At 57.0% G+C, this 26,126-nt stretch overlaps 12 protein-coding genes across 13 annotated transcripts; 7 read left to right on the top strand and 5 right to left on the bottom strand.

Moving 5' to 3' along the window:
• Positions 1–818: 818 nt before the first annotated feature.
• On the top strand, positions 819–2,431 carry IUM83_11856 (Mitochondrial Carrier (MC) Family; the record flags this gene model as incomplete). 2 transcript variants are annotated; one of them, XM_067936442.1, is made up of 2 exons in its annotated part: positions 819–2,260; positions 2,425–2,431. In XM_067936442.1, 2 exons carry the CDS (start codon positions 819–821, stop codon positions 2,429–2,431), a joined length of 1,449 nt encoding a protein of 482 aa, XP_067792206.1. The 2 variants fall into 2 exon arrangements, with proteins under 2 accessions (XP_067792206.1, XP_067792205.1); XM_067936443.1 differs by lacking the exon at positions 2,425–2,431 and having other exon boundaries at positions 819–2,318.
• A 440-nt stretch (positions 2,432–2,871) lies between these two features.
• IUM83_11855 (ATP synthase F1, gamma subunit) lies at positions 2,872–3,907 on the bottom strand (the record flags this gene model as incomplete). Its single annotated transcript, XM_067936441.1, has 2 exons — positions 2,872–3,742; positions 3,870–3,907. 2 exons carry the CDS (start codon positions 3,905–3,907, stop codon positions 2,872–2,874), a joined length of 909 nt encoding a protein of 302 aa, XP_067792207.1.
• Positions 3,908–4,256: 349 nt separating this feature from the next.
• IUM83_11854 (Diacylglycerol kinase) lies at positions 4,257–4,766 on the bottom strand (the record flags this gene model as incomplete). Its single annotated transcript, XM_067936440.1, has 1 exon — positions 4,257–4,766. The coding sequence occupies one exon, from the start codon at positions 4,764–4,766 to the stop codon at positions 4,257–4,259; it is 510 nt and encodes a 169-aa protein (XP_067792208.1).
• Positions 4,767–9,517: 4,751 nt separating this feature from the next.
• Positions 9,518–10,024, top strand: IUM83_11853 (Secreted protein F2; the record flags this gene model as incomplete). The annotated part of the gene is made up of 1 exon (XM_067936439.1): positions 9,518–10,024. The coding sequence occupies one exon, from the start codon at positions 9,518–9,520 to the stop codon at positions 10,022–10,024; it is 507 nt and encodes a 168-aa protein (XP_067792209.1).
• Positions 10,025–12,119: 2,095 nt separating this feature from the next.
• On the top strand, positions 12,120–12,794 carry IUM83_11852 (putative glucosidase; the record flags this gene model as incomplete). The annotated part of the gene is made up of 1 exon (XM_067936438.1): positions 12,120–12,794. One exon carries the CDS (start codon positions 12,120–12,122, stop codon positions 12,792–12,794), a length of 675 nt encoding a protein of 224 aa, XP_067792239.1.
• A 340-nt stretch (positions 12,795–13,134) lies between these two features.
• Positions 13,135–13,494, top strand: IUM83_11851 (uncharacterized protein; the record flags this gene model as incomplete). The annotated part of the gene is made up of 1 exon (XM_067936437.1): positions 13,135–13,494. One exon carries the CDS (start codon positions 13,135–13,137, stop codon positions 13,492–13,494), a length of 360 nt encoding a protein of 119 aa, XP_067792210.1.
• An 81-nt stretch (positions 13,495–13,575) lies between these two features.
• Positions 13,576–15,354, top strand: IUM83_11850 (putative glucosidase; the record flags this gene model as incomplete). Its single annotated transcript, XM_067936436.1, has 2 exons — positions 13,576–13,689; positions 13,819–15,354. 2 exons carry the CDS (start codon positions 13,576–13,578, stop codon positions 15,352–15,354), a joined length of 1,650 nt encoding a protein of 549 aa, XP_067792211.1.
• A 227-nt stretch (positions 15,355–15,581) lies between these two features.
• Positions 15,582–17,313, bottom strand: IUM83_11849 (NAK/BIKE protein kinase; the record flags this gene model as incomplete). The annotated part of the gene is made up of 2 exons (XM_067936435.1): positions 15,582–16,827; positions 16,910–17,313. The coding sequence occupies 2 exons, from the start codon at positions 17,311–17,313 to the stop codon at positions 15,582–15,584; spliced, it is 1,650 nt and encodes a 549-aa protein (XP_067792082.1).
• Positions 17,314–17,562: 249 nt separating this feature from the next.
• On the top strand, positions 17,563–18,269 carry IUM83_11848 (ribosomal protein L17; the record flags this gene model as incomplete). The annotated part of the gene is made up of 4 exons (XM_067936434.1): positions 17,563–17,627; positions 17,734–17,931; positions 18,015–18,104; positions 18,182–18,269. 4 exons carry the CDS (start codon positions 17,563–17,565, stop codon positions 18,267–18,269), a joined length of 441 nt encoding a protein of 146 aa, XP_067792081.1.
• Positions 18,270–18,438: 169 nt separating this feature from the next.
• On the bottom strand, positions 18,439–19,266 carry IUM83_11847 (Kinetochore protein mis18; the record flags this gene model as incomplete). Its single annotated transcript, XM_067936433.1, has 1 exon — positions 18,439–19,266. The coding sequence occupies one exon, from the start codon at positions 19,264–19,266 to the stop codon at positions 18,439–18,441; it is 828 nt and encodes a 275-aa protein (XP_067792086.1).
• A 573-nt stretch (positions 19,267–19,839) lies between these two features.
• Positions 19,840–20,857, bottom strand: IUM83_11846 (CMGC/CDK/CDC2 protein kinase; the record flags this gene model as incomplete). Its single annotated transcript, XM_067936432.1, has 2 exons — positions 19,840–19,977; positions 20,066–20,857. 2 exons carry the CDS (start codon positions 20,855–20,857, stop codon positions 19,840–19,842), a joined length of 930 nt encoding a protein of 309 aa, XP_067792085.1.
• Positions 20,858–23,080: 2,223 nt separating this feature from the next.
• Positions 23,081–24,061, top strand: IUM83_11845 (Pectinesterase; the record flags this gene model as incomplete). Its single annotated transcript, XM_067936431.1, has 1 exon — positions 23,081–24,061. One exon carries the CDS (start codon positions 23,081–23,083, stop codon positions 24,059–24,061), a length of 981 nt encoding a protein of 326 aa, XP_067792084.1.
• Positions 24,062–26,126: the final 2,065 nt, after the last annotated feature.

Raw genomic sequence — 26,126 nt, 5'->3', positions numbered from 1 at the left:
TCGTTGTAGGATGACTAACGAAAGGTATTGAGTTTGACAATATGAATTGTTGAGGGTCTCTAATGATGGGTGAGACCAATTCCGTCAGTTCGGATCGTCGGGAACCGGACCTCAATGAATGGTCCCCACCGCCGCGGTCGTCAACTGCGGTTAACCTCGGCCGTGTTAAAGCAGACAAAACGTGCCTGTAGCTTGAGTTGAAGCAGACAAAACGTGCGTGTACCTGGAGTTGAAGGCTGCGAGTCAGAGACATCATGGCCGCCACCTTCAGGCAACAAGCCCCACTCGCTCGCGAGGTGGATTGCTGTGCGCCGCGGGGTCTGCGCGCGGCGCGAGGCCGCGGCTGCTGCGCTCCAAGCAGAAAAACTTTCCTGCAGGATGTGCAGTCGTTTACACGCCGCGACGATGTGGCGGCCCCAGAAATTGGAGTTGTGGTTCAATCCTCCCCGTAGCGTCCCCCTCATGTGACAGTCTCGCTCCACGGCGCGGCGTGCGCTTGCATCGCGTCCTGCGTCGCAGTCAGAAACGCGGTGACCGCCGGCACCTCCACTTTTCCGCCTCGCCCCCACTATGGCGCTCAAATCCCGCTGGCCACGTCAGTGGGCACCAGTCCTTTCTTAGTATTCAAGCACGCTGGGCGAGATGGGGGGAGCGACGATTCACCTCGAACGAAACGGCTCGAGACGAAGCAGCACGGGCGAACCACCAGACACTCGAATCACGATCTGGTCCCCACTTCCATTCTCCCTCTCGCGAGCCGAAGCCTCTTCCTCCTCCTCCTTCCGCCCCATCACCTCATTCCAGAGCCTCCCCACATCATGGCCAGCCAGGAGCAGCAGACCAGCGCCAAGGCCGAGCAGCGCGCCAAGCTCGTGCGCCGCAACTCGCGCGTGACGGTGGACCAGCTGCTGCGCGAGGCCTTCGCGCGCGTGGACGTCGACATGGACGGCAAGGTGGACGCGCTGGACATCCAGCGCGGCCTGCGGGTGGCCGGCGTCAAGCTCTCGGCGGAGGACGTGGGCCAGCTCATGAAGCGCCTGGACCCCAAGAACCAGGGCCGCCTCACGTACGAGGACTTCCACGCCGTGCACGAGGAGCTCATCCTGCAGACCTTCCGCTCCTTCGACAAGGAGAACAAGGGCTACCTCGTGGACCAGGACCTGCAGGACGGCCTGCAGGCGCTGGGCGTGACCGTGACGCTGCAGGAGGCCACCAGCATGATCCAGGAGCTGCACCCGCGCGACGCGCACTGCGTGCACGAGGCCGACTTCAAGCACCTGTACCTGCTGCTGCGCTCCAAGATGGCGTCCCCCACGGCGCTCGAGCACTTCCTGTGGGATCCGGACGTGCGCCAGCTCTCCAAGAACTGGTGGAAGGCCAGCGTCGAGGTGGGCGAGGGCGGCCTGCGCGTCCCGCTGCCCGCCGATAAGGACGGCCAGGTCAAGAAGGTGTCCCCCACGGTCAAGTTCTTCGGCGGCGCGCTCTCGGGCGTGATCGAGGCGCTGATCCTCACGCCGCTGGATGTGACCAAGACCCGCATGCAGCTCGACAAGACCGGCCAGTACCGCGGCATGATCGACTGCGGCAGGAAGCTGGTCGCGGCCGAGGGCCCCAAGGGCCTGTTCAAGGGCTTCACGCCCTGGACTGTGCACGTCGTGCTCAAGAACGGCACGCGCTTCTACTTCAACGCCGTCTTCCGTCGCATGCTGTCGGACAAGAACGGCCAGGTGAGCGGCGCCAACGAGTTCATCGCCGGCGCCCTGGCTGGAGCCACCGAGGCCGTGCTGATTGTCACGCCCTTCGAGGTCATCAAGACGCGTCTGCAGGGACAGAACATCGTCAAGGGCGAGATCCCCAAGTACCGCGGCCCGGTGCACACCGCCGTCACCGTGGTCAAGCACGAGGGCCCGCTCGCGCTGTGGAAGGGGCTGGCGCCGACGATCGGCCGTCAGGGCCTGAACCAGGCCTGCAGCTTCTGGTCCAACAACTTCATCAAGAAGCACGTGTGGAAGCTCCAGGACGGCGACTCGCTGCCAGCGTGGAAGAGCGGTCTCACGGGTATGATCGGTGCCATCCCCGGCCCGTGCATCAACTGCCCCATGGACGTGGTCAAGACGCGTCTCATGGCGCAGGAGGCCGCTGCGGGCGCGGGCGGCAAGTACAAGGGCATGGTGGACGCCATGGTCGTCATCTCCAAGGAGGAGGGCGTCAGCGCACTGTACAAGGGTCTCGTGCCGCGTCTTGCTCGTCTGTGCCCGTCGTACGGTATCCAGTGGCTCGTCATGGACCAGGTCACCGAGTACTTCTCCAAAAACTAAGCGAGTCTATTCCCACGAAGCGCTCCACTGGTCACGCAGGTCGACGTCCGCGCTGTTTCGAACTGTGCGCGGTGATAGATGCTTATTTCGTCACCTGTACCTGGAGCGGATAGCGCCCCTATTCCATAACCTACAAACATTATTCTGCCTAGCTACTCCAGCAGCAAAGCAGCCCCACTTGATTATCATCAAATGCATTCTCCAACATCATGCATTATGTGCACTACTACTGTACATGTAGTATGTTGCTGCGGATTTGTTTAACAAAGTCTGATGACGCACAAGTTACACTTCCGAGTGTGACTGCGGCCGTCACAACACTGGAGTCAATGCAACCTGCATGCACGTGCAAACTAGGGAAATGCTAGCAGTCGAGGAGATGGTTTTGCTGTTTATTTCCGTCGACACCACGCTTGTTGTTGCTCGTACTTCCTCGAATTGAAGCTCGCGCCCGCCGCTAGCTACACTGGGGCGCGAGGATTTATTTCGTCCGATCCGTTCCGGAGCCGCTGCCAGCCCGAATTCAGCACTGGCGGCGGGATCACGAAGGCGCTTAACCGTCCAGGGAGGCGGCACCCGAGATAATTTCAATGAGCTCCGTGGTAATGCGGGCCTGGCGCGCCTTGTTGTAGACGAGCGTGAGCGAGCCGATGAGCTCCTCGGCGTTGGTGGTGGCGTTCTCCATGGCGGCCATGCGCGACGACTCCTCGCTGGTCGAGTTCTCGATCATGCCCTGGAAGATGGCGGTGGCGATCTCGAACTCCTTGAGGTCGGCGAGCAGCTCGTCCTTGTTGTCCGGCTCGAGCTCGTACAGGTCGAAGGCGTCCGAGTCGGGCTGCACGGCGAGCGAGCGCACGGACGGCAGGTACGAGATGGCCGACTTGAACTTGTTGTACAGCACGTGCACCTTCTCCGAGTCGGACGGGGCCGAGGCCACGACGGCCTCCGCGATGGCGCTGGCCACCGTGAAGTTGGGGGGCGTCTGGTACGTCTCCGTCACGTTGCCGCGGATGTTGTCGCCGAGGTCGCGGCGCAGCTGGGCGCGGGCCTTGTCGCCGATCACGAAGATCTGCGACCGGTCCTCGACGCCCGCGACCTGCTTGCGCGTGGTCTTGGCGATGCCCGAGTTGATGCCGCCGCACAGGCCGCGGTCGGACGAGACGACCACGAAGAGGTTGTCGCCCTCCAGCTCCTCCACGGGGGCCACGCCGTCCGTCTCCACCGTGCGGTCGTGCGCGCCCTTGACGTTGTCCAGCCACGCCGTGAAGGGGCGGCCGGCGTTCATGCGGTTCTCGGCGCCGCGCATCTTGGCGGCCGACACCATCTTCATGGACTTGGTGATCTTGGCGATGTTGGACGTGGCCGTGATGCGCTGCAGGATCTGCTTCTCCGTGGCCATGCCGCGGGCCTGCTGGCCCACCGTCCTGCACACAGTCGGCCACCAACGGAGCCAGCGTTAGAGAGACCTATCTACCGCCACAGTTTCGAGCCTCCCTACAAGCAGCTGCAGCGTCTGCAGGAGACGGCGCGAGGGGCTGCAGGGGTACGCACTTGAGCACGGGCGCCGACGTCTTCACGAGGATCATCATGACTTGTTGCTCTGCTGCGGGGCGGCGAATCTGGGTGTCTCCGTGGTTCAGAGCCGCTCGTTTGAGGGGCTCCCCCCTTCCCTGTCAAACGCGATAGCGGGTTTCCGATGATCCGACTGGCTGATGTTACGGACGGGTTTCGGCCAGTTAGATGTCAGATCGGGGCAAAGACGGTGTGTGGTTGGTTAAAAGCGCGTGGAGACAGTGTGGCCCACACCAAAAACAACTTCAACGACCTGCACTCTTCGGTGTCTGACGCGCTCCATGCACTTGACGACACGCGATCGCTGCTGAAAAACAATGTTTATAAGAAAAAAAAATACTGTGTGCTTTGATTAGTATATACCGTCTACACTTGCGAGCCTGCGGGCCAGGCTGTGGTGAACACGGACTCGCGCCAGGCCATTGTGCGCTTGGGCTTTGGTCCGCTCAGCGAGTTCCCGCCCGTCGTGCTCATGAGCGTGCTCATCAACGAGCGCGGCTGCGGGGACGTTTTCTTGAGGTAGAAGGCCTGGCGCCGCTCCTTGGGGCGCTGGGGCTCCTCCTCTTCCTCCTCTTGCTTCCAGGCATCTCGGCTCTCGTCTTCCGCTTCAGACTGATCGCTATCGCCCTCCTGTTCATCGGAGACGCAGCGAAGCAGAGTCGAGACGCTGCAGCGCATGGCCCCGCGGCGAGCTATTGGTCGCAGACGAGCGTAGAACGCGATCGCCTGCTGAATGGACCGCGGACGCCACGAATCCCCACAGTTTGCCGTGCGGTTACACAGCGTCTGTGCCGCTCGCAAGTGTTCCTGCGCAGATTCCAGATCCTCTTGCTGTACGAAGTGCTCGCCCATCTCGTACTCCGCTATCGCTTCCATGTGTGTATCGCTGAGAGCTCGACTACGCTCTAGAAGCTGGACGAGCTCGGCGTGTGCAATCTCGGGCTCTTCCATTAGTCGTAGCGTTTTAGCTACATGCAGTCGAGCTCGGAGCTCGTACTCCTGGTCTCCGACGTAAAGAGCGCCCTGGAGAGCATCTCGAAATGTCTTCAAGGCCTCATCCTGTCCCGAGTTTTTCATCAGTAAATTCGTTGCAAAGGCTTCGGCGCATTGCATTTCCAAACGTGTCCAAGCAGCAGGGTCGGTTCCGCTGCCACCAAGAATTTTCGCGAGATCGTAGCCCAGCTCCGCGTATGCCAAGCTGTGGCCCATCGCAGTGCATCGCCTCCAGCTTCCTGAAGCTTGGAGTAAACGTGACAGCATCACGAGTACGTCGCAGGACAAGTCAATAAGGGGCGAAATCGAAGCGGACGAGATAGAGAGGCGTACGACGGGGGCCCATGTGCACGCAATCCACTTCCTTGCAGTGCGGTTCTGGACTAACGTTTGTGGCGATGACGAAGCCGCTTGATGGAGTTTCTCGAGCGTTCTAGCGGCTGCATCATCTCTTATATCGAGTCCAAGAACTGCGCACGCGGCGTTACTTTGGAGCAATAAAGCTAACGCAGCAAATGCAGCCTGAAGTGCCGCATCCAATTGGCGTACCTCAGATGGCTGGGCGCAGCGATGGTGGACGTTTTGGTGCATGAGTCGTTCGAACTTTTCCAACCAAGTCGAATTCGCGGCTTCCTCAAGGATCTGGAAATGAGGTGCTACCTTATGCCAGAACGAGCTTTGCTCTGCTGGTGTTCCAGCTGAAAGCAACGAAGTTACTACGGACTGCTTAGAAGCCCGCTGCTCAGGTTGGTCGTTGTTGTTCCCGTCCTCCTCCTGCTCCGCATCAGCAGAGGCACTGTTGATACTAGTTGATGTCGGAAATGCTCTTGGAGTGAGCCGAAGCTTGGGTAAGAGATCTGCATTGTCGGCGCGAGCTTCCACGTCCAGCTGCTCGGCCAAGCTTGTGATTGCGGTGCTTGCCGGTAAAGCTGCGGCAGCCAAAGCAGCAAATGCGCGCGCATGCGAAAGCTCTCCCAAACTGCGCGAACAATTTGCAGACAGCAAATGTGCTTCAGCAATTGTTGCGCTGTTTGAAGAAAGTGCCGCTGCAGCTTGAGCGTCTTGAAGTGCTTGTCGAACGGCCTCCAGCATTGGTGCTGGCTGGTTTGCTTCATCGCGAACAGTGATCGAAGAAGAGCTGGAGGCTAAAATATCAAGAGGCACCGTCGTGGTGACGTCGTAGTCGACAAATTCCAAAAGTGCTGCTGCGCGGCGGCAGTAGAGAGTGGCTATACTCTCTGTCTCGGATTTCGCTGCTGTGAGCATCACACCATCGTCGTCCTCGTGATTGTTGCTTGCAGTTCTTAGTGTAGCAGTCTGAAGCTGCTGTGTGAGTTGCTGGAGTAGGTGGAGGTCTGCAAGCAGCGTCGGTTGCTTAACAGGCAGCAAAAGCTGTGGTTCCTCTTCTTTGCTCTTGGCTAAAGTCGGCGCGTCTTCTTCCTGCGGTTTGTCAAGGCATTCCTTTTGCTTGAAAAGAATCTCAAAGATGGACGAAGTGCTTGCCGGGTCCGTGAGAGTAGTTGCGTGAATTGATGCCGCCATTATTGTAGCCGTGCGAGCTGATGGATTAGCGGGAATTTGCAGTGTGAAGATCACGAGTTGCTCCTCTCGCCGGATAGGATGGCAACGACCAGCAAGGGATCGTGCTCACAACAATAAATAGAAGTCGCCTCAAATCAAATGGTGCTATTTTCTGAGCATCCAGCGCCATGGGATGAAGAAGTGCTCATTGAGGTATACGCGATGATGAAGGTCTAAAGAAAGCCACACCGCATTCATAACCCCGAACACTCTGTAGCATGCAGTTGGGCTATCCCAAACCGTTCAACCCTTCCTAGGCTTTCTGTTGCAGCGCGAAAATGTTCATCTGACGAACTGTGTCATGTTGCCGCGCCACAAGGAGAGCAAACCTCAACTAAGCAGACGCGGCTAGCAAGCCCTATGTGGTACGCGTGCAGCCAATTCTCACCCGATGCGGCGCCGGATGTATATGTACCTGCGGTTTGCACTGTGCCGCAAGCTGCACCATCTGAGCTTGAGCGGGTGCAAGTGAAGTGAAGTGAATGGCGAGGAGCAAAACCAGACCCGCAAGTCTCCATTAACGTGGCGCGTATCCTCCAGCGGTTTCAGTGCAATCGCCAGGCCGTGGTAGAAGCTGCTCCGCGTTCTGGCATACTAGTTGCATGCAGGAAGCGAGTGATCGTCATGGGGCCGCGGCTCCTCCGAACTCATTCGAGCCCGGTCTCCTCCAGAAAGGCACGGCCCACAACTAGCGATACTGTATCCGTTGTTCGTGCAATCGCGCACTCCACCCTTTTGATCTCAAGCCAAGGGAAGGCACGCATAGTACTCTCATTTCGCCTTGGTCTGTGCATGTGCCATCTTCTTGTTAAGCTTACATGATCGAGTTCCGCAATGAAGGACTTACTGCAACCATACGACGTCAAGTTGAAGTGGACCAACCAATCAGAGGCGGACAAACGGATCCGTTCAGAAGTCAAGTTGCAGCTTGAGTTTGAGCGTCCTTGATGCAGGTTCTGCATTGCAGAATATCCAGCGGTTCCGAGGCCGTGGTTCGCACGGCCGCAGGACTACACATGGTGCCGTGCTCATGGTGCGCGTTCACACCCCTGCATTCATGAGGCAGAAAAGAAGATTAAAGACCCAGCGTCAAGTTGAAGAAGCCTCACTGACGCTTGTTACATGTATCATGACGGAGGTAACGGTTGGAGCCACCGAGCTGTGTTCTGCTCGATGAGGCCGATGAGGTCGGGCACTTACCGGCTTCGCCTGCGAACGACCTGAGATGAACTGAAGGGAGGCCAAGGCTCATGCGAACAGTAACGGCGTCGCCCTCGAAGCGACGACGAGGTATGCACAATGCGAGCGGACCCTTTCGCGCGAGGTTCGCTAACCCGACTTCCCGCTGCGGTATTCATCGCTGCTTCGTCGCGCGGGGCTATCCGGTTGAACCCGATCGTCAACCAGTTTTGGCAACCATGCAGCAAGACGGGCATCGAAGAATGCTAGCTCGGTGAACGAGGCGTACGTATCGAGAACACCCGCTCGACCTCACGCTGCTTTTACTGGCGAAGGTGCAAACAACTGGCAGCAAGTAGAGAGCCTCGTGCGTTTTTTATCAGTGGGGTGACAAAACGGCTCAGGGATTCCCTGTCTTCGCCGGACATGCAGCCCAATGGGGCTGTCGCTCGCGTTGGCGCGGCTAGTTGGCTGACCAGACATCTTAGCTGCGCACGCATTCGCGGACTCCGAATCGTTCAGGACCCGCTGGAAGCAGTAATGATTCAGAGAATACCACGAAAGGACGAGCGCTGTTGCTGCTGTTGGTACAGTGGTGCAAGGCGCCACCATGGGCTTCCTGATTGCTCTGCACTGCGGCCTTCCTCCGGTCGCGAGTTGGCGCTGCGGTGCCCACGCGTCCGCTGCCACGAGAGCAATTATACTCGTTGTCGCGTTGCGCAAAAAAAATCGGCGTGTGGCTCGGTTTGGCTTTCGCTGATTTGAGTCGGGAACTGGGAGCGGGGAAATGGCGAGGCACACGGCTGCTCTTTATTGCGTGGACTGTGCGGCGGCACCGCGTGCTCTGCTCAACAAGCTTAGTCTCGACGTGGCGGCGGACTGTAGCATTAGCACCCGCACAGTTGGCCCTGCAGCCCCCAAGCAGCCCGGCAGTTAAGAAGCCATTAGGACGGACCCCTTTGCACGCCATCCTTAACTCCACATGGTCAAGTCTCTCTTGGTGTGGCGCGTTCGAAGGCAAACTGTCACTTGCTTGACCTTCCAGCACAACCAAGACGAGTCCTTCATAGCAGAGTGAGCCGGTGCGTGCTCGACAGAGCTCCACTCGTTGCCAACGAGTCGTTGGCTCAGGCTGAGGCTGTTGACCAACCTCCGCGCACGTGGCAGGGGGCTAAACTTTTCAGTGTCTGCGAAAAGGAGATAGACCCTAGCAGGCCCCGCCCATATTCGCGGCAGCTCGAGGCCCCCGTGCCTGCCACCGCGCTGAGCACTTGCCAGCGAGCAACCTGGCGGCCGATATCGCAACGGCGTAGCTTCAATCCGGCAAGCGGCGACAGTCTCCGTTACACCGCTTCGATGCGAGGGACTTCTTTTTAGAAGCGCTGGCAATGCCGCCAACGCTATCGCGATAGCCGACTCGGAGCTGCACTGCGGCTGACCCCTAAAAATGATCCGGATTCACGCCCCGGTGACTTCCGTCGAGGCGCTGTGGGCGAGCAAGAATCGTTCCGGACGACAACTTGACCGCCTAAAAATCGAGGAAGCTCGCCACCGACCGGTTCAGTAGAGTACGCTCGGCCTCAAGGCGGCCCAGAGGATCGGTCGATGCATCGTCGTTACTCTTGGTGCAGTAGCGGTGGTCTCTGTGTGGCCGGCTCGGCACCAACTTGCGTCCACGACTCCCGTCTACGCGAAGGAAGCGGTGCGGCCGGCGTAGCGCCCAGAACAATAAGGCGGGGCAGTGGACGACTGAAGCGGGGCCATCACTATTCAATTCGCCTCCGACCGCGCAGTTGACAAACAAACGCACGAGCGAACCAGTCTCACCAACGAGAACTGGTTACCACAACTCAAACAGCCAAGAAAAGCGGACCATGTCGACCAACAACGCTGCCGCCCCGACTACCGCTGCCGCCTCGGCAGACGGCAACAAGCAGGCCGTCGCGTTGCTCCCCACGGAGGTGCGCTGCTCATACCCGAGCAAACTCTGCAACAACCACCGTGCCGTAAAGGACAACGGCGACCTGCACAAGCTCTGCGACTTCCACCGCAAGAAGGCCAACGTGAACCAGCAGCGCATGCAGCAGAAGCGCCGGCTCATTCGCCAGCAAATGGTCGAGCGCAAGAAACGCTTCATGGATGCAGCCCAGATTCCCATGGAGTACAATGCCGCCACCAACATGATGGAGCCCAAGGAGCCGATCTGCAACCTCTCGCACGAGGAAGTGATGATGCTCGAGGTCATGCTCTTCGACGATGAGGACAGCGATGGCTGCGTGAGCCCCGGCGAGGGCATGGCATACCCGGGCTACCCGATGGGTGTGCCCATGGGCGCGACATACCCTGCGCCGGGCATGCCTTCCGGCAATATGTCGCTGTAGGCCGCCAGCAAGCTACCGCCCGCATTGTCCATTTTGTTCTTCGTTTGATCATCCCGCATAGAGTAAATTAGCGCCGCGAGCAACAGAAACGCACCCGAGGCACCGCGGTGACTGCCGGGGACTGCATAGGGGTTTTGCCTGCATGTTCTACCTTAAACAGTGATAACACAGAGGAAGTTCGCGGTTTTAGCAGAAATGTTCTCTCTCTCTTTCTCTCGAAACTTGCAAGCAGCCCCCTCTCGAGGTTGCCCATACTACCACCGATAACCACGCAGCGATTCCTCGCACAGCCCTTCAGCGGCGAAGCAAAAGGACTTCTACTACTGCTGGGACGGGCTCGCTTCCCAGCAAGCCGCTGCATTTTTCCGGACGTCCATTATTGCCAGGAACGGCTCCGACCACCTCTCATATCCACCGCCGGTCTCCGCTGCTCGCTGTCGTCGTATCGCGCTGCTTGCGCTGGAAGGCGTTTGGGGCTGGTCGGAGTAGAACTGACCATCGTAGCGCGAAATATCGGCAGTGATATCGAGCACTCGTAAGATCCGTCGCCCGTTGACCGCATTGGCCAAACATGACAGCAAAGCACGAAGGCCTGCGGCACATGGATGCATGCATGAGCGGTATCCAATGGCATGGATACTTTCGCCAGTTGAGAGCGCCCCGAACGCTCTAGCAAGAGCATGACCATCATATATGAGTGCACCGCTGACTCATTCATGTTCGAGCCCGCACGCGAATCGGATACTTCAGTCTCTGCTCTGGCTCGCGGTCCGATGGTCGTAAAAACTGCCAAGCGGTGGATAGTGGCACCGCCCCAAAACGAGTCGGTCCATGCTTTGGTTGGTCACCCTTGCTCATGCAGTGAGGCCCGCATCGTTCCTATCGTCATAAAGTGCTCTACGTCGGACCATCACCCCGAACGAAGACAGCCAGCCAACTGGCCGCGGCGCGATTTGTATACTTCTGGTGACATCGAAGTGGGCTTCCGTGACGACATGGCTTCGCCGAGCCGGCGTAGCATGGCTTCGGCGGCGAGTACTACAGCAACCGAACCGTCTGCATCAGGCCCGCGTGGCCACCCGTTGCAGGGCGGCGGTACCGCACTGCCATCAAGTGAAAGTTGTGCGAGGCCGCTTTGGAAAATTTCCGGATCACTTCGGAAAATCCATTAACCAAACCGTGAGACCAAATAATCGCTCGATAATGAGACATGACACTTCTGTACTATACTAAAAGCTCATTAGTCAAGCCTCCAGAACCAAATATTAACAGGATGTTGGTGATTGCGAGACGTGTATTGTTTAATATACCTTTGCTCCACTGGCAGCGGTGATAGGTGAGCCCGCAGCCATGGAGTCAAGCGAGCCTCACCGTGCTGCCAACACGAGAAGAGCGCACCATGCCACGTCCCAAAACTCTCGTCCAAATCTCAAGATGCTTGCCTCGCCATGACCAGCACCGCAAAAATTATTCTGCGTTGTGCTTGCATTTGTATCGGCAATGCCACGCTGAAGTTACGTTAAGCTTCGTAACAAAGTGCCAACGGCTTGCCACCAACATTCCACGCACCCCATACAGCACCCCATACTGCGGATACCGGCTGGCTCTACATGAATAGCAAGCCCGAGCAATCGCCTGCATGTTGCTGTGGCAACCTGCGTCGCCAGTGCGACAGGGGCGGAAGATGGGAACGCGTTCTGCATCTCGAATTTTCTCAGTGCGAAATGGTGTGGCGCACACAACGAAGTTCCAGACATTTAGCGGGGCTTTCGAGGTCTTCCATTGGTCGACAGGCGCGGACCATCACTCATGCATTCGCCAGCTGGATTTGGACCAGTCACAGCGCAGGAAAGAGCCGCTTTCGCAGCGCAAATTTTCCGCTGGATATCGCGGCGACCGTGACGTTCCGCCGCCTGTATGCGTCTTCTTCGTCTCTCGAGGTAATGACGAGGGCTCCTTTCGGTGTTTACGGTTCGGCACTTGTCCTACGGCGCTCTTGAGGAGGCACGGCTCGAGCTCATCAGCAGCTCACACCCCAATTTGCCCAGTGCCAGCGACAGCTCGCACCGAAGAACAACAGACCATACAAATCAACATGACCGACAAGTTCCCCAGCGTGGTGGATCTGATGGAGAGCTCGTTCTCCGAGCAGCTCAGCAGCAGCAATAGCGGTGGCTCACCTGCCGTGCCCGAGGAGCTGCGCTGCCAGTACTCGAGCAAGCGCTGCGAGAACCAGCGCACGCACAAGAAGAGCGGCGGCCTGCACAAGTTCTGCGCCATGCACCGCGAGAAGGCCAACCGCAACCAGATGCGCCTGGACCACCGGCGCCGCGTCATGAAGCAGCAGCAGAAGGAGCTCCAGCGGCAGCAACAGGCCCAGCAGATGCAGCAGATTCAGGCACGGCAGCAGCAGATGCAGATGAGGCACAGTCACGCCGCGGCCATGGCGGCAGGACAGAACTTCCATTACAACAGGATGCAGCGCAGCCCCGTCGGCGCCATGCGCTGTCCGGCCGGCGTCAAGCCCATGTCGCCGCCCAACATGACGATCAGCATGAACATGCCCGTGTACCCGACGGTGGAGATGCAGCCGCAGCAGCCTCAACAACAGCAGCAGCCGGCGCCGAGCATTCCGCTGTTCGACCAACACGACCTGGAGATTTTGGAGGCAATGCTGTTCAGCAGCGACGAGGAGCAGAGCGACGCCGCCCCGGCCGTGCACTGCAGCACGCCGCAGTTCTTCCGCTCGCCGTCTTTCGTGAACGTTTGAAGGCGCGGCGCCGCCGCGGCTTCCCCCGATGCAGATCCGGATCCGGGCGGCGCGAATACCGAGTTCCCGAACGTGTCCGACGCACAGTTTTTCTAGCGCAGGCCCTGCGCGTGCCCAAATCGATAGATAGTAAGTATATAGCCTAAAAAGTATAAAGTATTTAGTCGTAGATACAAGAGCTGGCCGCAGGAAGCCAGCCGTAGACAGCGCAAGTCCATAATATCAATATCAAGCAACAGTGTTGCTGTCTACAGTTGAGAAGCTTCGTCTACAGTGTACCCATTATCGGCAAGCGGTACATTATACCACTCGAATCGACACTAAGTTGAAGTGGCCCTGTATGCCTCCAGCTGCGAATGCTGGCAACGCTGCTGCTCGTGCTGCACTATGGATCTCCACGCCACAGCGCGTTGCTGCTCGCTTTTTCCTCGTTCGGGGCAACGTTAACCTCATCGCGGCTGGCAGAGGCTGGTCACCCTCGCGCAAGCGGAACCGCAAGATACTCGCGTCACTCGAGGCGGAGATGATGAAGCGTATGGCAGCCGAGGCGGCCGAGAAGGAGAACGAGGACAGGTTCCAAGAGTTGACCGACAAGGAAGCTGCCGCGCTCGAGCAGCAGAGAGTCGACCAGCAGGTGGCGTCACCAACAACGTATGGCATCGAGCTTGAAGTTGCCTATTTCACGTTTAAGTTGCTTTAACAGCCCAATAAGTTGCTCAGATCCAAGCGTTAATTTCGTATTTGCCAGAATCCAACTTGCTGACACGTCACCTCGCTGCCCATGGCTCTCCAGCGCCTCGCGACGTCGCTGGCGCTGCTTTCTCTCGGCGTGCGCGCCTCGGACTGGCGCGGCATCTCTCCGGAACTGCAGCTCAAGCTCAGCGCCGCCTCTAGCGTACGTATCCACCCCCTACCATAACCCCCCGTCTCCTATTGCATTTTTTGTTTTTACGCTAGTGTTAACACTAGCCTAAACGCTCCTGCCGATAATTCTCTAACACTGCCAATATCATACACCATATAGTTCACCTGCGACGACGGTCTGCAGCGCCTGGAACTGTCCCGCATCAATGACAATTACTGCGACTGCGCGGACGGCAGCGACGAGCCCGGCACGTCCGCCTGCTCGCACACGGCCGCCGTGTTCCACTGCGCCAACGCCGGCTTCTTCGCGGCGGACGTGCCGACCTCGCGCGTGAACGACGGCGTCTGCGACTGCTGCGACGGCTCGGACGAGTACGCGAGCGGCGCCGGCTGCGCTCCGGACTGCGCCGCGCGCATGGAGAGCTTCCGGGCTGGCAAGAAGGGCCTGATCGAGCAGGTGGAGGCCGGGCTCAAGGACCGCGTGGCGCTGGCCGCGGAGGCGCAGAAGCTCTGGGACGAGCAGCAGCAGAAGCAGAAGGAGATGGAGGCCGCGGCCGCGTCGCTGCGCGTCATGGCGGAGCAGCTGGAGGCCCGCAAGGAGCAGGAGGAGAAGCTGGAGCGGGAGGAGAAGCAGAGCCGCGTCCAGGCCAGCAAGCGCGAGATTCTGAGCCAACTGGGGCTGCTGGAGCTGTCCAAGGAGCAGCTGGCCGCCGTTATCTTGGAGGTCGGACGCAGCGGCGTCTCGGCCAAGCACGAGCTGCTGCCGATCATCCGCAAGGAGCGGGAGGCGGCTCGTGAGGGTGATGAGGAGCTGCCCAAGACGCCCATGGAGCAGCAGGACGAGGAGTTTAAGGTGAGGGATGAGGCGAGGCAGAAGGAGACGCGCCGCATCGAGAAACTCATTGAGGAGAAGGAGAAGGAAGAGGAGAGGAAGGCGCAGGAGGCCAAGGAGGCGCTGGAGAAGGCGGCCGAGGCAGCTGAAGCGGGGGAAGCTGCTGAAACTGCAGCGCCGGAGACGGAGGCACCCGTCGCTGTTGACGAGGAGCAGAAGGAGGAGGAAGACCTGACGTTGCCTGAAGTGGAGACGCGCCCTATTGATAAGCTGTACGAGGAGCTGTCAGCTAGCGAGCGCTATGAACGCAGTCAAGCGCTGGTGACCCGTAAGCAGCACGAAGACACGAAGAAGGAGCTGGAGGAGAAGGAGAAGGAACTGTCCGACGCCCAGAAGGTGTTGGAGAAGGACTACGGCGTCGACCACGTGTTCTTCGCCTTGCGTGACAAGTGCGTGGAGTCGGACGCGGGCCAGTACCAGTACAAGATCTGCTTCTTCGGCAAGGCGACTCAGGACCACACCAAGCTTGGCGAGATGGAGGATTTCGAGAAGCCCAAACCGTCAGATGACGAGGGATCCGCTGATGATGCCTCGGCCTCGGTTGATCCCGTTGTTGAGGAGATCAAGTTCTCGAATGGACAGAAGTGCTGGAACGGCCCGAACCGATCGCTAACGGTGAAGCTGGAGTGTGGTCCGGAGCCGATGGAACTTTTCAACATTGAGGAGCCCAGCACCTGCGTCTATTCGGCGAAGCTGCGCACACCTGCGGTGTGTAGCGAGGGGGATCGCGAGCGGATCATGAAGTTCGACTCGGCGACGGTGACTCCGCACCACATTGAAATCGAGGTCCCGGCCACGCTGTGAGTAGATTTAGAGTCGCTGTGAATTTTAGCGAGTCTGGGAACTGGATTAGCGTTTTGGTCGTGGTGCCTTGCACCCGTGCCACTCACTCGATACGAAGTGAAGATTGTCATGAATACAGATAAAACAAAGCACACGGAGAATGGTGGATCCGTTTAGTTTTGTCGAGAATTATGGATGTTGTTTCAAGATATGCAAATGGAATCCAGGCTGCCCATTGTTGTAATGGTCTAGAATGGGTTGGAAGAGTGATAGCCTTGGTTAGCTGGGGCAGCCCCACCCCACATTTGCTGAGGCATCTGCTGTTGCTGTTGCATTGGGAATCCTCCGGGGAATCCTTGCTGAGGCTGTTGGAAACCCATGTGCGGCTGACCCATGCCCATGTGCGGCTGACCCATGCCCATGTGAGGCTGGCCCATGTGAGGCTGGCCCATTTGCTGCTGACCCATGCGCTGTCTCGGCATGCCACCATAAAGCAGAGCAGGAGGCGGAGCATCAATTTCTGCAAACGGGTCCACTTCTGGTGCATGATGCACCATAGCTGGTGGTGGTGTGGGGGCTGACGAAGCAGGGGGTGCGTCGAAATCGAAAACACTGGTAGCTGGAGCACCCGCAGGAGCTTGCTGCTTGACGGGGTTCGGAGGAAGGCTAAACGGATCCACTTTTGCTGGCCCAGGAGCAAAAGCGTCATTTCCCCCGCTTTGACCGAAAGACGTTGGTGACGGGAAGCTCGCGAAGTCAGCAAACCCTTCTGTCGGTGCCGTCCAAGTCGTATCGAACGCGCTGGGTGCTGCAGCCTTCGCGGCTGGAGGTTTGCTGTCCGAAATGGTGGGGTTGAAGTCCATGCCAAGCAGGTCTCCCGCATCAGCCGATTTGCTAGCCACCGCTTCCTTTCGAGCCTCAGTCTTCTTGGTTGCTGATACTTTTTCAGCTTCATCCTTGGCCTTCTCTTTCTTCTTCTTCGATGCTCCAGGTAGCGGCGGCAGTGGACGGCCGCAAACCACTTCATCGATGCAGTCCATGATGTGCTCGATGGTCGCACGTTTCTCAACGTCAGCCGTGAGCATGCGAGCAATGATGGCGTGAACGTCCGGCGAGTACGGCGAGTTTGATGGGATTGTGTAGCGGTCAGTGCGCAGTCCTTCGAGCGGGAACGGCGACTTGAAGAACGCCATGCTGTAGAGCACACAGCCCATAGCCCAGACGTCCACAGCCTCCGTCAGCTCACCCGAGCCGAACATGGCGGTACCCTCCACATCAGCCAACTCAGGGGAGCGATACATAGCGGTCGTACGCTTCGACACATTGTCGGACTCGCGCATGCGATCCGCCTTGGTTGCCAGTGACTGAGGACCTTCCACGCAGGACCCGAAGTCGCACAGTTTGTACACGCCTTCTTTTCCCAACAAAAAGTTCTCAAGCTTGAGATCGCGGTGCGCAATGGGAGGATTCTGCGCGTGCAGCATAGCGACCGGCCTGCAACCAACAAAAGGAAAACACGTTGTCAGTCAATACTCACATACCAAAAAAAACTACTACCTTCTCCTTCACTACGTACTCGCAGAGGCTCCTAAACGTGCGTAGCAACTCGTGCTGTGCGAAGCGCTTGGTGCCCATCTTGACCATGTTCTCCTGCAGGTGTCCGCCGGGGCAGTACTCCATGAGGATGAAGACCTCGCTCTTGTCGCCCCTGGCCTTGCTGGTCTGCGAGGACACGAACTGCACCACCTGCGGGTGGCTCAGCCGCTGGTGCAGTCGGATCTCGCTGGCAATCCAGTCGGCCGTCTGCTCGTTGTGCGCCACGAGGCGCTTGAGCACCAGCGGCACTGCGGTCGGCGGCGCGCGCACATCCTTGACCAGGAAGATGAAGGACGAGCCCCCTTCGCCCAGATACTGCACGGCCTCCACTTCGTGGCGCCCCACCACCATGCGCTTGCCGACTTGCTGCTGCACGTTGCCCATACCGACAGATACTCAAGATAGCGTTCGACTCCTGTGCTCGCGGCGGAAAATATGGCACTGCGACCTTGGGGCGTCGCTTCAGTGCGCGGATGTAACGGACAACTTCAACTTGGACTGTCGCACGAAGGTATCTCCATCTTCCAGCAACATTCCAATCCAGTGTGGTGCACACCATACCTTCGTGCAACATTATCCCGTCAGGGGGACGCATTCGTGACCACAGGAAGCATTTGACCACTCTGCTGCAGGATGAAGCACCGCGTCGCCTTCCGCAAGCTCAACCGCACGTCGGCCCACCGCCAGGCCATGCTGCGGTACGTGTTCCCATCTCTCTCGCGCACAGATGCATGGCTTTCTCGCCGCCGAACTCGCCCTAGACCCCTCAGTATCAGCCTCTAACGGTGCCCTCTCGCTCTGCAGCACCATGGTGACGCAGCTCATCGAGCACGAGCGCATCCGCACGACACTGCCCAAGGCCAAGGAGCTGCGCCGTGTGGCGGAGCAGGTGGTGACGCTGGCCAAGCAGGGCGACGAGCCGGCCCGCAAGCGCGCGCAGTCCATCCTGCGCACGCCCGAGGCTGTGACCAAGCTCTTCGACGTCGTGGGCCCGCGCTACACGTGCGTGTTGCTTGAGGCTTTTAGAGGAGGTTTAAAGGAGACTACCAGTGCTAATTAGGAGGTGATGGTATTGGTGGTGACAGGCTGCGTGAGGGCGGCTACACGCGCATCCTCAAGGCCGACTTCCGCAAGGGCGACGGCGCCGAGATGGCTGTCATTGAATACGTGGACCGGTACGCAGTTGCAGTAGCTGCTACTAGGAGAGGTTGGAGGCTTTGTACTGACGGTTGGTGGTGGGGTTTTGATGCAGACCCGGTGAGATGCGCAAGGCCAAGCCGCCCACGGGCATCGAGGCTGCGCGCGCGGCCTTTGAGGCCCAGGCCGAGGCTACGCAGTAAGCTCTGGATGTGTGAGGAAGGCCGAGATGCCGACACTTGGTGCACAGTGCTTCAGTCGGTGAAGCTCTGCGCAAGTGTCTTTTTGATTGCCGAGACTCCATACGACCCACCCCCCGCTAGACAAGACAATCAACGCCGAAAAACATATCTAAACGCCTTCATGCTACAGTCAACGGGTCTGTCCTGGGCTTTGGTCCTCTGTTGCGTGCTCCGGGTCTGCCTCCTCCTCGGACTCCGCTCCTTCCAGGTGTGCCAGTCGGTCGTCCACCGTCACCATGAGGCCTTTGACCTTCTCCATCTCGTCTCTCAGCCTCGCGAGTTCATTCCGATCAGCCGCGAGCTTCTGCATCGTGGCATTGCAGGCCGCCGCAGCTTGCTGCATGTTCTGATCAGTGCCAGCCTCACTCTGCTGCATCGGGTCCCCCAGCGTGTACGACGTGATGGCCTCCGTCGAGAAGCTGAAGAGGTCTCTGATGCCGTCCAACGCCACGGGCGTCGTTAAATACTTGCGGCCCAGCACGGCCTGGCAGTTGTGACACAGCAGCTCGTGGTACGAACTGCCCGCGTCCAGCCCCGTGTTGGCCGTCTGCACCTCCGGGGCCAGAGCCACGTTGGTCACGTGGCTCAGCGTCACCAGCCACAGATCCTCGGTGGAGCACACGAAGGCGTAGGAGTCTCCGAAGATGGAGCGGCAGGTGCTGCACTGGAACACCACGAGGGGCATGGCCACCTCCTCTTCCTCCTCGGTCTCCTGGCTCTGCGTTTCCTGCACTGCCTCCTCCCCCAGCTCGTCCTCTTCCTCGATCTCCTCGGACTCCGGATTGGCGACTGCATGTCGTCGGAAGTGGCTGCTGCTGTGGCTTCTGCTGCTCACGGCGACGCGCGGCGCCGTCTGTGGCGTCACTAGCATCCGCGCTTTCTTGTGGGAGGGCGTGCGGGACATCTCCACGCCCGCGTCGCGCTCGGCGTGGTGGCGTTTACGAGGAGCTCCATTCATGCTGTTTGGTGACGTTTGTTGGTGAAGTTTTGTGCCATGCTTGACATGGGTCGCACGCTTGTCTTGGTTTTTGTATGCTGGAGATTGGGAACGATGGCGCCAAAAGATGTGATTGGCTGGATTGAAAAGGGCAACTATGCAGTGGGGAATGGACACTTTCGTTTTTTTTTTTGGCAAAAATGGTTGCGTCCGAGGAGGACGCTCTGTGATGTGTCTTTGTTTGTGGTTAGTGAGGTCGCCGACGGAGCCCTATTGCTCTGCGTGTGCGTCCTCGGTTGTTCCGCGTGGAACCGTCGAAATCTATGCCACTCATACGTGAAAAATGGCCCAGCTGAGTCCTGATATACCCCAGCAAGTCGAAGCGAAGCCCGTCGATCTCGTCCTTCTTGCTGCTGTTATGTCGTCATGTATCCGTGGCGGGTAAGCAACATCGTGGCTGTTGGCCTCACCGCTTGAATCTGTTCTGTTGGCTGTTGGTGTTGATGCTGTCGAAAGTGTGCATCGTGGTCTCCTTTTTCTTCTTCTGGTTTTCTTTTACGCTCTCCTCCGCAATAGCCCATACGCCATCCAGACTTAGAAGAACGTCTGAGTGCCGTTGCCATTGCCGTTGTTGCGGAAGGAAGCGTACTGCGGGTGCAGGTCGGCGAACCATGGGTGCGACATCGCAGCACGGGCCGAAATGCGGCTGCTGGGGTCGTACACAAGAAGACGCTGCATCAAGTATAAACACACACCCAAACAAGAAAGTTAGCACCAAACAGTACAATCCAACCACAACAAAATCTGGGCTTGAACTCACCGAAAGCAGATCGAGTCCAACGCGGTCCAGCTGCGGCACAACCTTGGACAGCGGCTGCGGCCGCCACTGCGGGAACGACGTCTTGTAATCGGGCAGCGTCGACACCCCAGGCCAAAGCGCCTCATTGGGGGTGCCCAGCACCCTGAAGATCCTGAACAACTCGTCAATCTCCGAATCTCCAGGAAAGAGCGGCTGCTTGTTGACCATCTCGGCAAAGATACACCCAATGGACCACGAGTCCACGGGCGTGGAGTAGTGTTTCGCGCCCAGTAGCACCTCTGGGGCGCGGTACCACAACGTCACGACCTCGTGCGTGTAGCGTCTCAGCGGGACGCCATACTCCCGGGCCAGCCCGAAGTCACCGAGCTTAAGGTTGCCGTATTGGTCGATAAGCAGGTTCTGCGGTTTGAGGTCGCGGTGCAGCACGCGGTTGGCGTGGCAGAAGGCGATGCCCGCCAGCAACTGGTACAGGTAGCTCTTGACCTGGTACACCTCCATCCTGGCCGGCAGCTTCTCGAGGCAGCGCTTGAGGTCCTGCTCCACGAACTCGAAGACCAGGTAGAGCTTGTTCTTCTGGTACACGGCGTCGTACAGGTACACGACGTTCGGGTGCGAGGACAGCTCCTTGAGCAGCGAGATCTCGCGCATGGCGGTGGACGGGATGCCCTCCTCGTCGGGCTCCAGGCGGATCTTCTTGAGGGCCACGATGCGGCCCGTGGTCAGGTCCCGGGCCTTGTACACGATGCCGTAGGTGCCCTCGCCCACCTTCTCCACCTTCTGGTAGTTTTCCATGTTGGTTTAAAGTTGTTCACTTAAAGTTCCAACTTTAAGGGAAGTTAAAAGCGTTGCAGGTTAGGAGGTGTTAAACGCGGTCTAGCTGTTGCGGGCGAAAACGCGCCGTTGGAGCGACGAGAGCGGGTGTGCGATGGGTCTTGGGCCGGCGTTGGGAGCTAGAGACGTTGGCTGGCTGGTGCACGCGCGCGGCGGCGGAAGGGAAGTGCGGCAGGGCGAGTGAGTCCTCGAGGCCACCAAGAATCGAGGACTGTCGTGGCTGAACACCTGACCGCGAGTTGACTTGGGCTCACTATGCGATTCAGAACATCGGAAAATGGAATATGGTTCACCGTGTTTTGAGACAAGCTGCTCAAGGAACGTCCTAGATTGCAGATTGAGCTAGATTTCCAGGTTGAAGTGGCTGCACATCGAAAGCTTGGCATTGGCACGAGATTGGCATTAAAATAGTGCCAACACCCATCGCAACGGGCGTAGGAGATCGGCTCGTTGGCGAGTGAGTTAATAACACCGTATTTGCAAGGTGGTGTTCCCCGATTTATACCGACACTCGTACTGGGACAGGTCATCTAGTACATGTATCAATGTAGCTTGGAAAGCACTGAAAGTCCTCAGCCTGGTTTCTACACGAGCTAACTTCTGAGGTAGTGACAAGGTGGAAAGAGCGGTCTTGTGACAGCCACCGGGACTCCTGTGGATATCTGCGTCTTGCAACAGGTCGCGTCCCTTACTGCACCATTTTTCTGTGCAACTTTCATTAGTTTTTCTTTCTCATTGCCGCACACAGTCCTGTAGATACAGCTGTAACCAGCAGAACGATGGAGATGACATAACTGTATACTTATAATACGCTTCTTTTGCAACAAACCAGCGTAGTGCAAGTAACCTATTCACAAACAACTACGCTTCTTTTGCAGGGAGCTGTTTGTGGTGCAATAGAGCGCTCACCATTAAGTTTTGGGAATGACGAGCAACAACCAACGGAAGACAGGTGCAGTGGTGGTGCGGGCGCAACATGCTCACCGACGGACCCCCTAAACAGGACTTGCGGTATCTAATATTAAATAACTATCCATAGGAACGCAGATCACAGACGGAGGTAGGAAAGTAGGACTACGTAGGAGTTCCGTGTCTGTACTTCGCCTCCAAACGTTCGGTTCGTCGATGAAGCAGCACCAGTGTGGAGCAGCACAAGCTCAAGAAAAGACAGCCTTCCTCAGAAGTCAGTGCTGCCACAAATGATGTAATTCCATATGAGACTGGTCAGTTATACTAAGTACTCATTTTCCTCCCAGAACTACTCCTCGTGTTCTCAAAACTAAAGCTGTTCCGCACGACTTCATTGAGATCGGTCTTCAATTCGACTCACGCGCACTAGGTTCAAGATTATGAATTCCACTGATAGACTCATAAGGTACTACGTTTACTGTGTGTATGAGTATGAAATACATTATAATGAAAGTGCGAATGGCACTCGAGACAATTAATTGGACATGGACATCAATTACCAGCCCGTAACTAGCAACGAGTTGAAGAAATATTTGAGCACTCATACCATAACTCCTACACCAAGAAAGATTGCGCAGATCGTATATTAATAAATTAACCCGTATTTAGTTAGACGACTCTCGCCATAATAAAAAATAAACTTACAAATTTGGAAGATTTCTGTACTACGTTAATCTACTCAATGCGAGAAATTATTATTTGCAGGTACTTCCGTATTGACCAGCTAGGTATGTACTGCTTCTCGCTTGGGAAAGCTAGTACAATGAAAAGCTACAATACCAGCACCTGACCTTCACCATGCTGTTGACGAGCAGCATATGAAGTTTGTAAACACTTCATATGGTAGCGATCAAGTACAGAAAGCTCTCCGTATATCAAAATTATCTTTAGCATGCAATACTCAGTAGCTGACAAAACCTATCTTCCTCATCCCCATTTCGCTAGCGGAAAGAAGCTACACGTCACGTGCTTCAACATGCTCTGCAATGTCTGCACATACCACGAGACAAATAGACAAGCAACGTAAGCTCGCTGCCTCAGCGAATCTCGTAGCAGGCTTAGTATCATAGTTTACTGCCGCGGTATTAGAAGGTGTCTGGAGACCGGTCACTATTCGTTTTCCTCCTCAACACTCAAACAAGCTCGGCCCAACTCAGCTCGACAGGACCAAGAAAGGAGATGCGCGCATTTGCATTATCAGTCCTCTTGCTCGCGATGAGTGTTCTCGCCGCGGTCGAAGCCTCGTGCAGTGGATCCCACACACGCACCCAGCCCCCAAGTGGTGCCATCGTCGTCGATGCCTCGGGGTCTTACACGGGCAGTGTCAAGACGGTAGCGCAGGGCGCGGCAAAACTGAGCGACACGACGGCAGAGCAGACACTTTTCATTTTCCCGGGGACCTACCGCGAACAAGTAGCGATTCCACAGCTTAATGGTCCACTCGTGGTGCAGGGCTACACGTGTAATACCATGTCGTACTCCGCCAACCAAGTTACGATCACCCACTCAATGGCGCAGAAGGATCTCGCCGCCAACGTCCAAAGTCCCAACGTGGTAGCTAGCACGCTGTACCTCAAGTCAGACAGTGGTGTGAAAGTGTACAATATTAACGTCGCTAACACCGCGGGCAACGTCGGGCAGGCAGTGGCTACGTACGTCGACGGCGCTACCTACGGTTTCTACGCCTGCAAGTTCATGGGCTATCAGGATACCCTATGCGCGAACAAGGGCCGAGAGCTTTACGCTCGATCGTTCATCAGTGGTGCTGTTGACTTTATCTTCGGTCTTGAGGCCATGGCGTGGTTCGAGTCTTGTGATATTGAGTCAGTTGGAGCGGGCTGCATCACTGCCAACGGCAACACGGGAAATTCCAACCCGTCGGAGTACGTATTCAACAAGGCGCGCGTGTACGGATCCGGCCGTCAAACTGCGTACCTAGGCCGCCCGTGGCGTCCTTATGCGCGTGTTGTCTGGCAGAACAGTCTGCTTGGCAATGTTATCAACCCCGAAGGCTGGCAAACGTGGGACGCTAGCACGAGCAACATCTTCTTCAGGGAGTTCAACAACACAGGCCGTGGTGCGGCTACTACTCAGCGAGTGAGCTTCAGCGGACGACTGAGTGGGCCCGTGACTATCGAAAGCACCCTTGGCTCGAACTACAAGACCGAGTGGTGGGTGGACACCATGTTCTTGTGAGGGCATAAAGAGTCTTCAAGTTTGTAGCAGGCGAAGGCCTCATCAGTGGTAAAGTCAAATAGATGTTCTCCTGGAGCTTGTACAGAGCTTTTCCAGGCTACACACGGTAGACTTTCACATATTTCCAGTTCACTCGTTGTCGGCGTTCCTAAAACCGATTCGTACGCTTTTCAAAGGAACAGCAGAAGTTCGGTGATTTGGCTGCGTAGCTGAAGACTCAATCTGTGCATTCTTACATGCAATGTGCTGTTATGTTCAACTAGTCAAGTGAGTACGCTTGCCGGATACGTTTCGATTATAGCGCTTTTGCTGCAAGAACGTGCAGTAGCTGGACTGATGCTCATTTTTCTCACTGTTTCGGGACCGAAAACCCATCGACGAGAACGAAAATGACGATACACGAAGTATTAATTCGGTAACTAGGTCGTCTGCGATTTGGCTGGCTGGGAACACCTGTGTTGTGAGGTGCTGCTGACATTGATACAGAGTGCCGTGACACAGTCATCATTACGAATATTCCAAGTTACATCAATAGTTCGTGGATGTATCGCTTTCCAGGTCGAACGACGATATCCGGATAATAATCGCCATGCCATGAAGCAGTAGGTAGGTAGATTCTCTTCCTCAGACCCATTACTTATATTCATATTTGCTGCAGACGTTTGGAAAAACAGCAGTTGTTGGAAGCAATGCACAGATTGGACTCCATTCCTTCCAACAACTTCAATTTGGAGTACCATAGTGCACATGCGGGATCCGCAGGCACCTCTGGATACTCGATGGGTGGCACCTACCCCAGGCAGGATTGTCAAAATGCTGCTCACCTTACCTTGCTCGAGTAGCAGCGATCACCGGCCCCACAATAGTTTCATTCCCGAATTTCCTCGCATCCCCACAAGTCCAAGACCACCACTTTCCTCAACCCCACCATGGCGTACCTGCGTGCCATCACTTCCTCCGTCTTCGCTCTGGCCTTCGTGAGCCTGAGTGTGCCGGGCGCTCAAGCAGACGCGTGGACCCAGGCCACCGTGACTGACGCAGACACCACACTGCTACTCTCGGCGGTAGGCGACGTGAGCACCTACAGCTCCGGCGTCGCCACGTTCCTCTGCGTCTACAAGGTCAACAGCTTGGAGACGCAGGCTGGCACGGCCGGTGACATTACCGACTACAACTTCGGCGTTACTGCTTGCAATGCCGGTAGTAAGCAGTTCGTGGGTCGGTGCCCTGACCTGACCACCTATCCTGACTGTGGCAACTACAACATTGTCGTTTCACCGAATTCCGGGAAGCCGAGGGTGACCACGGTCAGCAAGCCGGAGTCTCAGCAGACATCGACGAAGGATTCACAGCAGAGAACACTGCGCACGTCTCAGCAGACATCGACGGAGGATTCGCCGCAGGAAACACAGCGCATATCGCATTAAGAATCTCGTGTCGGCCACACACCCATCGCGGTGACCATGAGCGAGACCGAGACGTTTGCGCTGATCTACATCGACCACAATTCATGTACACAAAGATGTGACTTCGTGAGCTGAGTTCGCACCAAACGGATCGTGATGTCTCGACTCACTAACGTTACGTCTGACATAGTAGTGCTGTACTTTCGCGTACTTGATGATAGCAATACGAAACCATTTGACGCCCTCGTCTTTCAAAGTTGCACAATCGCCTACATGTAGCGTTGGCCTCTTGCGTCTAGAATTTCACTGCAGTGGCGACGTCAACGCCCCCTGAAGTTCGATTCCTCCGCCACGACTGAACAACTTCCAAGTGCATTTTCTTGATCGCATCCTTTATTGCCTCGGAGCATCTACGCTGTCATCCAAATGCATTTCAGTGTGTTCAAAACACAGTCGATTCACTACTATTTGCTCAGCGTGATTATTGAATTGCTAATACTAGTACGGTAATATGTTACAGTTATACCTTTCAAAAAGGCTGGATTAGTTTCAAGGTTTCAAAGTTTAGGATTGCACAAGCCACCGCAACCCGAAGGTAACGAGCTAGATACCACAACTTGGATCGCCTTGGAGAAACATGTTGCGAACTTTCGATTCAC

Source organism: Phytophthora cinnamomi, assembly GCF_018691715.1.
Source record: "Phytophthora cinnamomi strain GKB4 chromosome Unknown Contig37, whole genome shotgun sequence".
Taxonomy (NCBI): domain Eukaryota; phylum Oomycota; class Peronosporomycetes; order Peronosporales; family Peronosporaceae; genus Phytophthora; species Phytophthora cinnamomi.
The sequence above is the reverse complement of the archived record's forward strand: the minus strand, read 5'-3'. Positions and strand labels throughout refer to the sequence as shown.